Source organism: Garra rufa, chromosome 1 (genome assembly GCF_049309525.1).
Source record: "Garra rufa chromosome 1, GarRuf1.0, whole genome shotgun sequence".
Lineage (NCBI taxonomy): Eukaryota > Metazoa > Chordata > Actinopteri > Cypriniformes > Cyprinidae > Garra > Garra rufa.
This window is the reverse complement of record NC_133361.1, coordinates 62,578,541-62,596,985: the sequence shown is the minus strand read 5'-3', so window position 1 is coordinate 62,596,985 and position 18,445 is coordinate 62,578,541. Positions and strand designations below refer to the sequence as shown.

The 18,445-nt window shown below is 45.5% G+C and overlaps 1 protein-coding gene across 1 annotated transcript in view; it reads right to left on the bottom strand.

Moving 5' to 3' along the window:
• LOC141337880 (uncharacterized) overlaps positions 1 to 18,445 on the bottom strand; it is a 128,380-nt gene that overhangs the window by 29,958 nt on the left and 79,977 nt on the right. The window contains exons 7-8 of the mRNA XM_073843461.1: positions 10,923 to 11,096; positions 5,337 to 5,510 (exon numbers count right to left, since the gene is read on the bottom strand). Of these exons, the coding sequence (XP_073699562.1) occupies positions 5,337 to 5,510; positions 10,923 to 11,096 (348 nt within the window). The remainder of the gene's footprint in view (positions 1 to 5,336; positions 5,511 to 10,922; positions 11,097 to 18,445) is intronic.

Below are 18,445 nucleotides of genomic sequence, written 5' to 3'. Positions count from 1 at the left end.
CCCCTGTCATGGACAAATGAGAAAAGTAGAGTATATACAATTTCATTATTTAGTGATAATAAAATGTAGATTTTCAGAAAGGTATTTTGTCATTTATTTTATTTTTATTTTTATATTATTTGACTGCTTTAAGAAGTTCTGTCTTTGGCTTCTTAATTCTAAGTTCATGTTAAATTTAACCATTTTTCAGTGACAGACAGACCTATTCAGTTGTTAATTTGAATACAGAAGGGTTTTATTAAACCTTGAAATGTGATCTTGCTGTACATCAAAGAAATTTATTGAAATTTGTTAATGTTTTTTGAAATAAATCTGTTATTCGAATTTAAGTTTCATGTTTTAAATTTTGTTCAAAATATTGTGATACAAGATGCATTCCGTATCGTGACTCAGGAATATCGTTACACCCCTAAAAAAACTGCTGTGTGAGGAGGACATCAGATAAACAACAAGAACAACAAGAAACCCTTAAGTAATATAAATAATGATTTCAGGAATATAATTTCTACACTGCTATTCTAAATTGATTTTTACATTTTAATCAATAATTTAAATTGGAATAGTAAGACACTATGGTGCTGTTCCAAACCAAATGCTCACAAACCTCAATAAACTGGAGCAATGTTGTAAAGAATAGTGGACCAAAATTCCTCCAGACCGATGTAAAAAACTGATACAAGTCATACAGAAAATAATTATTTCAAGTAATCATAGGGTGTCCTAACGTTGTTACACATGACTTTTCCATTTATGGCATTATATATATATATATATATATATATATATATATATATATATATATATATATATCTGAGGTTTTATTTTCACTTCAATCGAGCAGATATTCAGAAAATTACGCTTTTGCTTGTGTGATTGCTTAGTCTCAGCCTCAGATGTCATGCCCATGGAACGTTGGCTAAACGTCTGATGCATTTGGTACACTTAACTGGAAATACTTCAGGAATGTCGAAGCCGTCATCTTATTAGTTGAATTTGATCGGATTTCCGGGAGACGCGAGTGTCGCGTTTATTTTCGGTCCACCGGGAAACAAAGCGCAGACTGATTTACTCGGCGTTTTGCTAAAAGGTGCTTATGCAGATGCCATTGTTGTTATACGCTTTTGCAACGTTCACGAACAAATTACTGACTTACTGCTTGTTCTCCCCTTCTTATTTAACTTTCAATGCTGGTTATTTCAATGACTGACTTGTTGCACGCCAGTCTGTAGTTGTGGATGCATTTCCACGCATCGAAACGTGATGCTGAACGGAACGAACTGTGATTGGTTGTTTGACATATCGGTCAAACAGCCTTATGGGCGGGCCTTGGCCAATGAAAGCTGCTATGAATTCCAGACCTTCAGCCGTAAGTCTGAAGGTCTGGCTACGCGAGACTAGTGATTGCTTAACTATGTCAATAAAAACATAATATAAGGCCATTTTTTAAAGCCCTCACATATTTAGGTACATTTTAACTGCATTCTAATAGGCTACATCATGCAGTGAGTCGTTGCCTTGCATCATGTTCATCACTAAGCAACTGCATGCAATGTAAGATGCAGTGTTGGGAGTAACGCATTACAAAAGTAATATATTACAGTAGTATATTACTTTTTGCTGTAACGCGGTAATATAACACATTACTAATACAATTTGGGCAATAATATTACTTGTTACAATCTCAGTAACAACATATTTTACTTAAAATTAGTTTGTGAATTAAAAAAAAAAAAAAAAAAACACGGGTAAAATAGTTTATCTTCCTGTTGCTGGAATTCGATGGTTGAGATGACTGCAGAGACGGATTCTACATTTAGGAGATGGACACACTACCATTATGTAGAAATAGCACGAGTAACTCCTGGAAACACCTGGACTGGTGCCACTAAAACTAAACTAACGAAGAGAGCTGCAGAGTCGGAGAAGAGAAAAAATGCGGCGGACGAGCGCAGCAACAAAAATTACGTTTAAAAATGACAAAATCTGTTTTTATTAAATGATAGTCAAAAAGGAATGAATTACGCGAAAATTATTTGACTAAAATAGCCTAATTAACAGATTTTCAAAATGAAAGGAAAAGACTGAGTGAGTTGGTTCATTTTTGTGTGAGCGGTGCTAAAGTTCACGGAATGGAAACCGAGATGACAGAAATAAAAGTAGTTTGAAAGTAGTTTAATAAGAGTTCGGGCCAAATTTGCTCATGTGCGGAGGATGTTTTTAAGCACGTTAATGCAAATCCTGGTTTACATAATAGTTTAGCATTCAAATACATCAGGAATATGGACACATTTAATTGGATTCATGCCGAATGAGGGAGGTAGGCTTGTTTGCTTTTAGTTTCGCTTTTACTCCAATTCGTTTTGGCTTGTTAGGCAATTTATGTTCTTCATTCTTGTTTTGTTCTGAAAACTGTTTACAATAGCCTATAGGCTATTTATTTTGTTTAATGTTTGTACATTATAGCACTATTTATTTTAATGAGCAGCAATAAACTTATATTTTGGCATTTTATAATCGGTAGATATTTTGATGAAAGTAACTCAAAAGTAGTGTAACACATTACAATTTAGAGACAGTAATATTGTAACGTAACTAATTACTTTTAAAAGACAGTAACTAGCAATATATAATGTATTACAATTTGGAAGTAACTTGCCCAACATTGGTAAGATGGCATACATTTCTGGGTTGGGCTGGACTCCATTAAATGCATTATACATTATTCATTTTCCCAATAGTTAATTACACCTGAGATGAGTGACAGATCCATATCCTGGACTTGACAGCACACACAAGCTTTCTACTGGCAGCTACGACCCTTAGAATCTGCTGGCTCAATGCACTGTATTTGTAATAAACACCTCTCTGAGACCTGTTGAAACACCCACTATTTCAGATATTGTAATTGTTGCTGCCCCAGAAAAACAAACTGTGCATGTACAGCTTTTGCACTCGTGTTTTTTTTCTCTTAACTTTCTCTTAACTTCACGAGTGCCTTGGAGTATTTCATCTTCTAGCTTGGTGAAGAATGTTTTATAAACAAGGCCCAGTTCAACACTGTATTTGCATATAATTTTATACTAAAAGATGGAGCGGCCCTAACAATAAAAGATTCCAGTCATGTTTTGGAAATGCAGGTGGTAAGTAAAGCTGCATCAAGTTTCTGTGTTTTGTGTTTTGTTGGCAACTGGCAAGCAAGTGCTTGTGACTCTTTAGCTACACCCACGGCATGCCTCTAGGAGCTTGGCTGTTTTCTGAGAGAATCGTAATAGCGTGTTGTAAGAAATTCAGATACAATTAATTGCCTATCATTTTCAAAAAGTTTCACTCAATTTCAAAAATTTTAGTCAGGAATTCTAGTTTGGGAAAAAAACAGCTAGTAAATGTGTTCAAGTTTATGTCAGAATAACACGTTAACTAATGCCGCATACCTAGACTTCCAGTTGACATCAAGTTCAACCAGGTACTCGATAACCCTAAAGTTGTTCTGTGTTATTCCTCTTAGTGCGTCTTCTTCTTCTGAGGTGAATTCTGTTATTCCTCTCAGTGTGTATTCTTCCAGAAATGAACAGTAGCCAAGATGAACTTGATGAATTGTCACGCTTTGTTTACTTGAGGTGATGTGGACGTGACCGGATTAAAAATAATTAGCTCTGACAGCAAAACTCTACATCACATTGGTTTCACACAGATTACGTTAACACAAAATATTTGTTTTCGATTTACTTTAAACTTACTTTATTTAAAAGTAGAAATATCAAGCTTCTATATCTCTTGTCTGCGTCCACAACCATAATTATTTGTTAATCACAGTCATGAAGTATCTGCAGTATCTCAAAAAAGTGAGTACACCCCTCACATTTCAGGAACCATTTTAGTATACCTTCTCAAGGGACAATACTATAGAAAATAAACTTGAATAGTCAATATACAGCTTGTATAGCAGTACAGATTTACTGTCCTCCGAAAATAACTCAACATACAGCCATTATTGTCAAAATAGTTGGCAACAAAAGTGAGTACACCCTAACAGCAATATGTTGTTTAACTATGCAAAGCCACATGTCCCATTCATCACGGTAGGCTTTTTGTCTGCTTGACAGGATTATACAAAGACATGTATCTTGTATTAGAGTTAAAATTTGGTGCTTTGAGTACAATTCTCTCATACTGACCACTGGATGTTCCACGTGGCACCTCATGGCAAAGAAAGAAGAGGATTTGAGAATTTGTTGCTCTCCACAAAGATGGCCTAGGCTATAAGAGGTTCTGTAACACCCTGAAACCGAGTTACAGTACAGTGGCCATGATCATATAGAGGTTTTCTAAGACTGGTTCCATTCGGAATAGGCCTCGCAAGGGTTGATCAACGAAGTTCAGTACTCATTCTGTGTGTCAGGTGCAGAACCTGGCTTCAAAAAAAAGAGATGCATGAGTGCTGCCAGTATTGCTTTAGAGGTTGCAGAAGTAAAAGGTCAGCCTTTTCTGAAGCTAGCTAACAAAAAAACCCACAAACAGTTTGCTGAAGAATTACTGGAACCATGTCCTGTGGTCTGATGAGACTATAAGATAAACTTGTTTGGCTCAGATGGTGTCCAGCATGTGTGACGATGCCCTGGTGAGAAGTAACCAAGAAAATTGTTGGTGGTAGCATCATGGTCTGGGGCTGCATGAGTGCTGCTGGTACTGGGGAGCTGCAGTTCACTGAGGGAAACATGGATTCCATTATGTACTGTACATTCTGAAGCAGAACATGATGCCTTCCCCTCAGAAATTGGGCCGAACAGCAGTTTTCCAACATGATAATGGTCCCAAACACACCACCAAGATGATAGCTGCCTTGCTGAGGAAGATGAAGAATAAGATGATGGAATGTCCAAATATATCTCCAGACCTGAACCATATTGAGCATCTGTAGGGCATCCTCAGGTGGATGGTGGAGAAGCACCATGTGCTTAACATCCAGCAGCTCTGTGATGTAATTATGGAGAAGTGGAAGAGCCAAGCAGGATTAAGACAGTGCTAGATAACAATGGTGCTAACACAAAATATTGACAAAGTTTTGACAAGTTCACAGGGTGTACTCACTTTTGTTGCCAGCTATTTTGACAAAAATGGCTGTATGTTTTTTTCAGGATACAGTAAAGCTATACTGCTATATAAGCTGCACATTGACTACTCTCAAATCTATCAAAGTTTCTATATTTCTATAGTATTGTCCCTTGAAAAGAGATACCAATTTTTTTGCTGAAACGTGAGGGGTGTACTCACTTTTGTGAGATACTGTATAGTCAAAATAAATTAAGATTTTGATTTAATTATTGTGAAACACAAACCTCAGTATGTTGAGTGAACAGTTTAGACTCTCCAGTCCAGCACAGAGCACCTCCACTCCTGAATCTCTCAAGTCATTGTCACTCAGGTCCAGGTCTCTGAGGGAGGAGTTTGTTGATTGTAGAGCTGAAGCTATAGGCTCACAGTGTTGATCAGTGAGATTACAGTGTGCCAATCTGAAAAAAATTTCTTTGGTTAGGCATAATGTATGTTTTGTGAACGCAAACCCAGAAAATAGTCATCAAATCTCTAACACAAATTCTGTCAAATTTCATCACTGTACTTTAATATTTTTTAAACTTACAGAGCTTTTCTGCAGTTCCTCACAGCACATAACAGTCTCCATCTACCCTCTTTTGATCCAGCGACAAATAAAACTAATACATAATTTGAATATGTAAAGGGTATACTTTTATTTGTGTATGCTCACCATATCAACAAAACTTTGTGCTTTTGTAAAATAAAGAAAATCAACAGAATCATCTTATTGTCATACAAAGAAAAGGCAGGAGGCAATTAATGATGAGGTGATGCACCAGCGATTGCTGTTGTGTCCGTTCCACGCCTGGCTGCTGGGCGAAAGTCAAACAGACAGGGCGGTGCTGTCATAAGCAGAGATTGTCACTCCGTGAATCATAACAGTTGTTTTCTCATATCTCAATTTTGTCATAAGCTATGTTGCCATATTATTATTAATATAAAAAATATATTTCTAGGCTTATGAAATTCATACATGCTGCATTAATGTTTCTTGCTTGATCAGCCATCTAATATAATAATAATGTGTCAGTTTATAAAAACTGATATATTACAAATGTATTTACTTCATCGACAAGAGCTAATTGTCAGAGAGAGAGAGAAAGTTTCTGGTAATCAATCAAGAAAAATACGGTATATAACATTGTTGCTATTAAAGTGATGAATCTATCATGGTGGAGAAAATTAATTGTAGATGGAGGTTTTGATTACAGGTTAAAATTCTAATCCCTAATTTGTTAATTTGCGTTTTAAAAATAAAGTGGTGCAACACAACTTGATTTAAAATTAAACCTAAATCAACACATCCTTGCTTAGCTCTAACGGTGTGTTAACACGGGGCGGCAGCGTCAACGCTTGACGGAAGGCATGGCTGACACCATGGTCATAGCAGCGTCAGCCAATGAAATTTGCATAGAGCGATGCTGATTGGCTGACGCTTTCCGTCGGCGGCGCTTCACTGGCGTTGTTCGCGGCAGAAGTTGAAAAATTCTCAACTTCTGCTGCGAGTAACGCCAGTGAAGCACCGGCGACGATTCCACAATTCTGTTCGGCAACGCTTGACGTCACCCATTCAAAGTCAATGTGAAGTGTTGACGCTGCCGCCCTGTGTGAACACACCGTAAACCAGTGATTCCCAACCAAGTTCCTGGAGGCCCCCCAAAACTGCATTTTGCATCTCTCCTTTGTCTAACACACATTTCAGGTCTTGGACTCTCTACTAATGAACTGATGATCTGAATCAGGTGTGTTTGATTAAGGTGACATGGAAAAGATGCAGCGTTGGGGGGCCTCCAAGAATGTGGTTGGGAACCTCTGCTCTACATTAGGGGATACTTCAAGAAAATACTTGGTGGTGTTTGTTGCTGGTTCTTCCCCCCCCCCCCACCTACAAGTCCTGTGGCGATGTGGAATGGTGGCAGGCACAGGCCAAGGATGTGGCTAGGAGTGCCTAGCCAAACCATGCACACAACCGGCAATGGAGTGATGGTCGTTGCAATTGTGGGACGGAGCAGCACATTGCCTCGGCAGCTTCTATTGCGACTGAGCAGTTCCACGCTGCTCACCCCTGAGATGGGGAAGGACCTGGAAAAGGTGGTTCAAAAAATGTCTGCCCCATTCACTCCGGGCGGTAAACCGCAACCGCCGGAGCATCCCACCATGCGGTCGAAAAAAGAAAGAAAGAAATAAACACCAGAGCATTGCTTCATGGAATGTCCGCACCTTGTTGGACCTGGCTAAAACACCTGACAAGCCTCATCGTAGAACAGCCCTTGTGGCCCTAGAGCTAGCAAGATACAACATTGATGTTGCAGCCCTCAGTGAGACCAGACTTCATGGAGAGGACTCCCTGACGGAGGTTGGTGCAGGGTACACTTTCTTCTGGAAAGGGGTCCCCGAAGGCACTTGCCGGATCCATGGAGTTGGCTTTGCAGTAAAGTCCAAACTGCTGCAGCATATCCCTGAATCCCCTGTCGGCATCAATGAGAGGCTTATGACCTGGCGCATCCCCCTTGCAAAAGGATGCTTTGCCACCCTCATTAGTGCCTATGCACCAACGCTTGCTGCCGAGTCTAACATCAAAGAGGACTTTTACCTTGCCCTCGACTCTGCCATAAGACAAGCACCAGCCATAGACAAACTCATCCTCTTGGGAGATTTTAATGCCAGAGTGGGCATGGAGCACCTGGTATGGGATAAGGTAATTGGCCGACACGGAGTTGGAAAGATGAATGACAACGGCCTCCGGCTCCTTTCTCTCTGTGCAGAACACCAACTGGTCATCACCAACACCATATTCCAGATGAAGAACAGATTCAAAACCACGTGGAAGCACCCACGCTCAAAACATTGGCACCTCCTAGACTACATAATAGTCCGTCAAAATGACCGGAAAGATGTCCTCTCCACTCGAGTCATGCGCGGAGCAGAGTGTTGGACTGACCACCGTATGGTCAGATCCAAACTCCTCATGAGTATTAGACCCCGTGGTCAGAGGACAGCCCCAAAACAAAAAATCAATTACTCAGCACTCAATAGCCCCACCTCACGAGACCTTCTTCGACAGCTCCTCGCTGGTAACCTCAGAAAGATCCCTGAGGAATCAGCTGACTGGCCAACGCTGCGCCAAGCCATCTACAGTGCAGCTTGGGCCAGTCGAGGAAACACCACCAGGACTGGTTTGACAGCAATTCGGCTGAGATACAGACACTCCTTAAAATAAAACATGATGCCCATAAAACTCTCCTGTCCTGTCCTGGATCTCCTACCTTGAAAGCCACCTTTAATGCAGCAAGATCTAAAATCCAGCGTGCCCTCCGGATCATGGAGGACACTTGGTGGGTGAAGAAGGCAGAAGAGATACAGCGCATGGCAGATTGCAACAACTCACAGGGCTTCTATGATGCCATCAAAACTCTCTACGGCCCTAGGAAGAAAGCGATTGCTCCAGTTCGTTCAGCTGATGGCTCGACTCTTCTCAAGGGCCGCCATGAGATCCTTGCCCGCTGGGCAAACTATTTTGAGACTCTCCTCAACCGCAATAACCCTGTTGACATTTCTATCCTGGATAACATCCCCAACTTACCACCAGTCACACATCTCAATAATCCCCCTCAGTTCCTTGAGACACGCCAAGCCATTGCAAGTCTTAAAAACAATAAAAGTGCTGGACCAGATGGCATTCCAGCAGAGGTCTTCAAACATGGAGGGTACCTCCTCATTTGTCACATCTGGGAATGTGAGATCCTCCCACAAGACTGGAAGGATGCCAATATTGCCGTCATCTACAAACAAAAAGGGGACAGAGCCGTGTGTGGTAACAGCCGCAGAATCTCCCTCCTCTCCATCGCAGGGAAAGTTCTGGCAAAAATCATGCTCAATAGGCTAGTTAAGTACATCTCGGAAGCTGCACTCCCGGAAACGCAATGTGGCTTCCGGAAGACTAGATCCACCATTGACATGATTTTTGTCTTAAGGCAGTTGCTATAAAAAAGCAGAGAGCAGTGTACAGACCTCTACATAGCCTTCATTGACCTCAGCAAAGCATTCGACACTATCAACCGTGAGATGCTCTGGAAACAGCTTTTCAAACTTGGGGTACCACCCAAGTTCCTCAACATTCTACAGCAGCTGCACAATGGGATGCAAGCCAGAGTCACCACAGGAGAACTTCAGTCAGAGTTCTTTAATGTTAATGTTGGGGTGAAGCAGGGCTGTGTCTTGGCCCCAGTCCTTTTCAATCTCCTTCTCTCTGCCATCACTCATCTTTTTCACTGTGCCTTAGGACACAAGGACGGTGTTGTTTTTGAATACCGCCTTGATGGAAGCCTTTTTAACATCCGGAGGTTGCAGGCCTACACAAAGATCAAATCCTGCTGTATAGCTGAACTACAATATGCTGATGACTGCGCGATTCTAGCACAAAGTCCTGAATCTATGCAGCACGCCCTCAACACAATAGCCAGTCTTTACCAATCCTTTGGTCTTCAGGTTAACATTAAAAAAACTGAAGTTATTTCCCAAATCTTCTCTCAAACCTCTCCACCCCCCAGCTTCCATATTAACGGTGTCCCACTTAAAAATGTAGATCAGTTCACTTACCTTGGTTCAACTTTGTCCTCTTTCTCCTCCCTTGATATGGAAATACACACTCGAATCAAAAAAGCATCTTCATCATTTGGTCGCCTTCGTACCAGGGTTTTTGAAAACCGAAACCTAAAGGTCAGCACCAAGGTTGCTGTTTATAATGCCGTGTGTGTCTCCACCCTGCTTTATGGGGCGGAAACATGGACTCCATACAGCCGACATATCCCACTCTTGCAATCCTTCCACATCCGTTGCCTCCAGAAGATCCTCGGCCTCTCCTGGATGGACCGAGTCCAACATGCGGAAATCTTACAGAGCACTAACTCTATCTGCATGGAAGCTGCTGTGGCTAAGAAACACCTACGGTGGATAGGGAACACCATCCGTATGCCGGACCACCGCTTGCCTCGCCAAGTCCTCTACGGCCAACTACAAGGACTCAAACGAGCAGCTGGTGGACAAAAGAAGCGCTATAAGGACCACATTAAGGGACTCTTAAAGCATTCAAACATCAATCCTATGCAGCTTGAAGCTCTGGCACAGGACAGATCAGCCTGGCAGGTTACCTGTGCCCAAGCAGTTTCACAAATCCACGACAGAGACCAACAGCGGAGAGCCGAGAGACGCAGACAAAGACACCAGAGGGCAGTTGGGGCTCCTCTGTCCTCTGGTTTCCCCTGTACCACCTGCGGACGAGTGTGCGGCTCAAGGATCGGCCTCAATGCCCACGAGAAGTGGCATCAACGGCAACGTCGTTGACCCCCCCCCCCCAATCCCGAAGCAAGCGTCATCATCGGAAATGATGGACAGCTATAGGGGTGTGTGTGTGTGAATGGTGACAGATTCTAGAACAATATGGTGTTATTAAAAGTTCATGAAACCTTAAAAGTTTGTTTTAAGCTTTTATAGAAATATTTAATATACATTAGTGCTCTAAACATGACCCACCACTAAATATAAACATCTGAGCTGGATAATTAGATGTAAATTCAATAGTTAGTTATTTAGTTATATTACATTTGTGATATGAAATAGCTTACTCTGGGCAGTATTAAAGAAAAAAGTGTATTTTATTATCCGTCTTATTTTGTTTCAATTATTAACATTTTGCATGTTTTAGAAGGTGTTTGTAAACTTATAACCACAACCATAATTATTTGCTAATCATAGTCATGACACATTTACATCTATAGTCAAAATGAATTAATATTAACATTATGATCTAATTATTGTGAAACACAAACCTCAGTATGTTGAGTGGACAGTTTGGACTCTCCAGTCCAGCACAGAGCAGCTTTACTCCTGAATCCTTCAAGTCATTGTTACTCAGGTCCAGCTCTCTTAGGGGGGAGTTTGGTGATTGTAGAGCTGAAGCCAAAATCCCACAGTGCTGATCAGTAAGATTACAGCATGTCAAGCTGAAAAAGGGGGGAATCTGGTTAAAAGGCATAATTTATGTTTTGCGTTTGTGAATGCAAACTCAGAAGTCATCAAATCTCTAACACAACTTCTGTCAAATGTGATTGCTGTACTTTAATATTCTCATAGCACATAAGTGTCTCCATCTACCCTCTTTTGATCTGATGTTGTACTCTCTTTCGAACTCATCCATCACCTCCTCTGACATAAGGATCATGTTTGCCAAAGTTGAACATTTTGTAAAAGATTTTTTTCTTTTCTTTTTAGATTTTAAAAGCACCTTTACAACAAAATTATATAATTATATCTCAATCAAGCAGTGTGTCCAATTTATCAATATTTTAGAGCTGACATTGTTTTTTTTTTGTTTTTGTTTTTTTCCCTTGTTTGAGGTTTTGGTACTTATTTATTACAAAAATACATTTTGTAAACTTTGTACTCTGGTTTCCAGTTTAACCCTTAACATTTTTGGGCACTGGAGGCACCTGTACATTTCTTTGTTTTTTGTTTTTAGACCTATTCTAGCAGTCAGCATCAATTGTCATATATCATTATAAATATAACAACTTGAAATTTATGTCTAGCTAATTTAAAATTACAATTTTCCTTTTGTTTTCTCTAAAAACTGTAGCGTCAATTGGGTGTTCCCTTTCGAAAGGGAACTCGCGCTGCGTCCTCTGGAGGCCACTTGGGGAACTGCCTTCAGCTTGACCGGTTCTGAAGCATGAATGAAAAAACGACAATGAACTTGATACTGGCAGGTGGCAGCGTATGACGTAACCAATAAGGCGACTGTCGGGATAAAAGGGCACCTGTGGAACACGTCATCCTCTTCTTTGTCATCAGAGTCGTTTGTTCTAGGCATGATTTGGTAAGAACGATGTCTGTAGGAAAGCATTTTAGGAAGTGTGCGGACCGTCAGTGATATCTGGCACCAGATGACGCACACGACCTATGCGTTATGTGTTTGGGTGAAGAGCACATGCGCTCTGTTCTCGAGGGAACATAAGAGAGAGTATCTAAGGGAGACGATCCAGCGCAGGCGTGGTCAGCAAAAATCTAGAGCGGGTACTTAGTATCTCTTCTCTTTCTCTCCTCACTGTCAGACAGCCACCTACCCCCTCCCCCAAATAATAAAGACTCTGGGGCTGGGCCGATGATGAGAACAAATTCAAGTCTGATGGCCTGGTACCTGGACTGTTTTTAACATAAAATAAAATGTGTATATATATATATATATATATATATATATATATACACCGCGTTCCAAATTATTATGCAAATGGTATCTTTCCCTGATTTTTATAATTAGTCAATGCAAATGACAGTCAGTATAATTTTCAAGTAATCAACCATTCGGGTATAATTCGAATTTTATTGAACAAACCTCCTAATGATCACAGTATTTATTTCAAAAATAAAAAACTGAAAATGCACTGTTCCAAATTATTATGCACAACAGAGTTAAAACATTTTATAGGTTGTAAAGAACTGAAAACAGGCATTTGCTGAATTTGCAGCATTGGGTGGTCATATTTACTGAAATCAAAAGCTATTTCAATCAAAAACATCCTAACAGGGCAAGTAACAACTTAACATAGGACCCCTTCTTTGATATCACCTTCACAATTCTTGCATCCATTGAACTTGTGAGTTTTTGGAGAGTTTCTGCTTTAATTTGTTTGCAGGATGTCAGAATAGCTTCCCAGAGCTTCTGTTTTGATGCAAACTGCCTCCCACCCTCAAAGATCTTTTGCTTGAGGATGCTCCAAAGGTTCTCAATCTGGTTGAGGTCAGGGGAGGATGGTGGCCACACCATGAGTTTCTCATCTTTTATGCCCATAGCAGCCAATGACACAGATGTATTCTTTGCAGCATGAGATGGTGCGTTGTCATGCGTGAAGATGATTTTGCTACGGAAGGCATGGTTCTTTTTTTGTTCCATGGAAGAAAACGGTCAGTCAAAAAATCGACATACTTTGCCGAGGTAATTTTCACACTTTCAGGGACCCTAAAGGGGCCTACCAGCTCTCTCCCTATGATTCCGCCCAAAACATGACTCCACCACCTCCTTGTTGAAGTCGCAGCCTTGTTGGGACATGGATCATCCACTACTCCATCCATTAGGAACATTCAGGGATGCACGACACTCATCAGTAAACAAGACTGTTTGAAAATTAGTCTTGATGTATGTCTGGGCCCACTGCAACCATTTCTGCTTGTGAGCATTGGTTAGGGGTGGCCGAATAGTAGGTTTATGCACAACTGCAAGCCTCTGGAGGATCCTACATCTTGAGGTTTGTGGGACTCCAGAGGCACCAGCAGCTTCAAATACCTGTTTGCTGCTTTGTAATGGCATTTTAGCAGCTGCTCTCTTAATCCGATGAATTTGTCTGGCAGAAACCTTCCTCATTCTGCCTTTACCTGCACAAACCCATCTGTGCTCTGAATCAGCCACAAATCTCTTCACAGAACAATGATCACACTTAAGTTTTTGTGAAATATCTAATGTGTTCATACCTTGTCCAAGGCATTGCACTATTTGAGGCTTTTCGGCAGCAGAGAGATCCATTTTCATTCCCATATTGCTTGAATCCTGTCGCCTGCTTAATAATGTGGAACGTCCTTTTTAAGTACTTTTCCTTTAATTGGGCTCATCTTGCAAATTATTTATCACAGGTGTCTGAGATTTATTTCAGTGGTCCAAAGAGCCATTAGACACAATACCATCCGTGAGTTTAATTGAAAAACTAAAAAATGTATGTTTATGATACTTACATCCAATTTGCATAATAATTTGGAACGCGGTGTATATATATATATATATTGTGGCGGGAGTCCCGAGCTACAATCAGCGTCGCCCTGGCAACACACGACCAGCACCTGGGATCCATCAGCACAGAGCCAATCGTCACCGGAAGCCACCCCTTTATAAGCAGACTGCTCAGGACACACAAGTGAGAACGATCTCCACTGAAGCTCGGCACTTACATGCTTTCTCTGTTGCTTACCTCGCAGATTCGCCGTGACGATTGGCTCCCCGCTGCTTGGGTCCACTTCCACTGGGACGACCGCACTTCCTGCACTCATCCCTCACCGGCCACAATCACGAGGAGCACCCCTGAAGGAGAAGAGCACCCACACCGAGCACCCACGACGCCGACTGCCTACTCACCCGTACAATTCTCACCTTTTTATTTAATAAACTCACCCTCCGGGGCTCACCAAAGTCTTTGTCCTGTCGTGCTGTTCTCCGCCCGGCCACAAGGTGGTGGAGAATGCGGGCAAGATCACGGGCGAGAACAGCCGCGAGGAAGACAGCCCTTTGTTTACGTCGCCATCTTCCCACACCACTAACTTCCGGTTTCTTTTTTTCAGGCGAGCGCCTCCCCAGCGGCATGGAGGAATTGGTGAAACAGCTGACGGAGGTTAGCGTCCGCCAGCAACAATGTTTTGAGCTGCTGACTGAACAACATGGCCAAATCCAAGGATATCTGTCAGAAATGCGCCTTCCAGCGGCTCAGAACGTCCCTCTTCCCGACCCGCGCGTCACCGCGGCTCGACTATTACCCAAGTTAACCGCAGATGATGATATTGAGGCCTATCTCAAAATGTTTGAGACCGTAGCCCACACAGAAGGTTGGGCGAGAGGTAGTTGGGCTACTGCACTGGCACCGTTGCTGTCGGGTGAAGCCCAACGGGCATATTTTTCTTTGTCGGCGTCCTCACAAAATAATTACAATGAGTTAAAAAGAGAAATTTTAGGTCGTCTGGGACTCTCAGCGACCGCCGCTGCACAGCGGTTTCATGATTGGGAATTTAAAGCACGGTTGCCGGTGCGTACTCAAGCGGCCGATCTGATGCGGTTGGCCGAACATTGGCTCTTGGAAAACTCGCCATCCCCTACTCAAGTTGTGGAAAGGGTAGTAGTCGACCGCATGCTGAGGGCGCTCCCCCGCTCGATGAGGCAGGCGGCCGGGATGAGGGGACCCAGAACCATCGCGGACCTGATTGAGGCTGTGGAACTGGCGGACGCTACCTACCGGGACGCTGGGGAGCGAGCGCCGCCTTTCCCCCGGAGGGTGAACCAGGAGCGACGACCGCCAGAGGGCACCCCGCGGCCAGTACGCAGACCCCCCAGCCCCCGCGACGAGCCGATGGCCACTGAACCCTCCTCACCTCCCATCAAGGCTTGGATGGCAGGCTGTGTGGTGCACCAGAGAGCCCCCAGAGGAGCGCCCACGACTCCGGTGAAGATCCAGGGCCGCCAGTACCGGGCTTTACTGGATTCCGGCAGCGCGGTTTCCCTCGCAAGGCCCAGTACGCTCGCCCCCCGGCCACACTCCAAGTCAACGATGCCCATTACTTGTGTCCATGGCGACACACGACAGGTACCCACTAATGTACTTACCTTTCATAAAGGAGGAGAAACCTGGACTGTGGAGGTTGGAATCCTGAAAGACCTCCCCGTCCCCCTGCTGCTTGGACGTGACTGGCCGGGGTTGGAAGCCGCTCTCGCCACTGCCACACAGCCTGCTCGCCAGCGTCGGCGTCCACGCCATCAACAGTCGCGGGGGTCTGAGAGCCACGCCGCCCTGATGTCGCTGGACAGTGGGAGAGAGGGTGAGTCCGCCCCCAGTAATGCTAACCTCTTCCACAACGTGTTTCAACAGGTCACCGGAGGAGGAGATTTCGGGAAGGCCCAAAAGGAGGACGACCGCTTAAAACACTGCTGGCGGCAGGTACGCCTCCTCGAGGACCAGGAAATTCTACCGGCTCCTCACCCTCTCCCATACTTCATCGTCCGGAACGGTCTGCTGTACTGTGTCGCCGACCGGCGGGGGGAGGTTAAACATCTTCTGGTCGTGCCTAAGGACAAGACGGAGACGGTGATTGAACTGGCCCATGCACACCCTATGGCGGGCCACCTCGGCGCCCAGAATACGATCCAGCGCATCCGCGACAGGTTCCATTGGCCAGGCCTAGAGGCCGAAGTAAAGAGGTTCTGCCAGGCCTGCCCTAGGTGCCAACGGACGTCACCCCGGAAACCTCCCCCCAGCCCGCTCGTTCCGTTACCCATCATAGGGGTGCCCTTTGAGCGGATCGGGATGGACCTCATAGGGCCGTTGCCAAAGTCTGGTCGGGGCCACGAGCACATCCTGGTGATACTGGATTACGCCACCCGGTACCCCGAAGCAGTCCCCCTCAGGAAAGCCACCGCCAAAAACATCGCTCGGGAACTATTCCTGCTCTTCAGCCGGGTGGGCCTGCCGTCGGAGATCCTGACCGACCAGGGAACCCCATTCATGTCCCGGCTAATGGCTGACCTCTGCCGGCTGCTGAAGGTGAGACAGCTAAGAACTTCCGTCTACCATCCTCAGACCGACGGGCTCGTCGAGAGGTTCAATCAAACGCTGAAGCAAATGCTGCGGAGAGTGACGGCCGAGGATAGAAAGGACTGGGACCTCCTCCTCCCCTACGTACTATTCGGCGTCCGAGAAGTTCCCCAAGCGTCCACGGGCTTCACCCCGTTTGAGCTCCTCTTCGGACGACAACCAAGGGGCCTCCTCGACGTGGCCCGAGAGGCCTGGGAGCAGCAGCCGGCACCCTACCGGACCGAAGTGGAACACGTTCGGGACATGCGGGAGAAGATCGACCGGGTCATGCCATTAGTCCGGGAGCACCTGGTGAAGTCCCAGCAAGCCCAGCAACGCCTTTACAACCGGGCGGCCCAACCGCGGGAGTTCCAGCCAGGAGACCGAGTGATGGTCTTGGTCCCCAATGCCGCCTGCAAATTCCTGGCCCAGTGGCAGGGCCCCTACACCGTGGAAGAACGAGTCGGCCCGGTCAACTATAGGGTAAGGCGGCCCGGCCGCAGACAACCGGTCCAGCTTTACCACATTAACCTGCTGAAGAAATGGGTTGGGGACCAGGACCACGTGGCCGCACTCACCGTCCAAGAGCCTGCGGTTGTCGACACCAACCCCAACCTCTCTGCCGCCCAGAAGGCGGAGCTGCGGCACCTGGTCGGTCAGTTCCAGGATGTCTTCTCGGACACCCCCGGCCAGACTGATGTCCTCCAGCACGACATCCGCACCCCTCCCGGCGTCATCGTCCGGCAACGGCCCTACAGAGTCCCAGAGTCCCGCCGGCACGCTATAGAGGAGGAAGTACAAAAGATGCTGAAACTGGGGGTCATCGAGCCATCACGGAGCCCATGGTCCAGCCCGATAGTCCTGGTCCCAAAACCGGACGGCACCTTGCGGTTCTGCAACGACTACCGGCGCCTAAATGAGGTCTCAGACTTCGACAGCTACCCCATGCCCCGAGTGGACGAGCTGTTGGAACGCCTGGGAAGGGCCCGGTACATCACCACGCTAGACCTCACGAAGGGGTACTGGCAAGTCCCCCTCTCGCCGGAGGCCAGGCCCAAGACCGCCTTCTCAACCCCTTTCCGGGCACTGGCAGTACCGGACCCTTCCCTTCGGCCTGCACGGAGCCCCAGCGACATTTCAACGCCTAATGGACGTAATCCTCCGCCCCCACCAATCCTACGCAGCGGCCTACTTGGACGACGTGGTTATCCACTCGGAGGCATGGGAGGACCATTTAGAGCGCCTCCGCAGGGTGCTGTCCGAGCTACGTCGGGCGGGCCTAACCGCCAACCCCCGCAAATGCCACCTAGCGATGAGCGAAGCAAGGTACCTGGGTTTCACCGTGGGGCGAGGACTCGTTAGGCCTCAGGAAAATAAGGTGAAGGCAATATTGGACGCCCCGAGGCCCCTCAGCAAAACCCAGGTACGTGCCTTCCTGGGGTTGGCGGGATACTATCGGTGCTTCATCCCCCAGTTTTCCTCTATAGCAGCCCCTCTGACGGACCTGACCAGGAAGGGACTGCCAGAACGGGTCCACTGGAGTGAGGATGCCGAGCGGGCCTTCGAACGTGTCAAGCAGGCCCTAACCACCGAACCCGTTCTGCGCGCTCCGGACTTCAACTGTCCCTTCCTGCTCCAGACCGATGCTTCAGACACGGGACTGGGGGCCGTGCTCTCCCAGATCCAGGAGGGAGAGGAGCATCCGGTCGTCTACATCAGCCGGAAGCTGTCCAAGGCCGAGAGAAACTACGCAGCTGTAGAGAAGGAAGCTCTCGCCATCAAGTGGGCAGTCCTGGAGTTGAGGTATTATCTGTTGGGTCGCCACTTTACTCTCCTTACAGATCACGCCCCGCTACAGTGGATGGCCCGGGCCAAGGACACGAACGCCCGGGTTACGAGGTGGTTCCTCTCACTCCAGGACTTCCACTTCGATGTGCGCCATCGCCCTGGCTCCAGCAACAACAACGCCGACG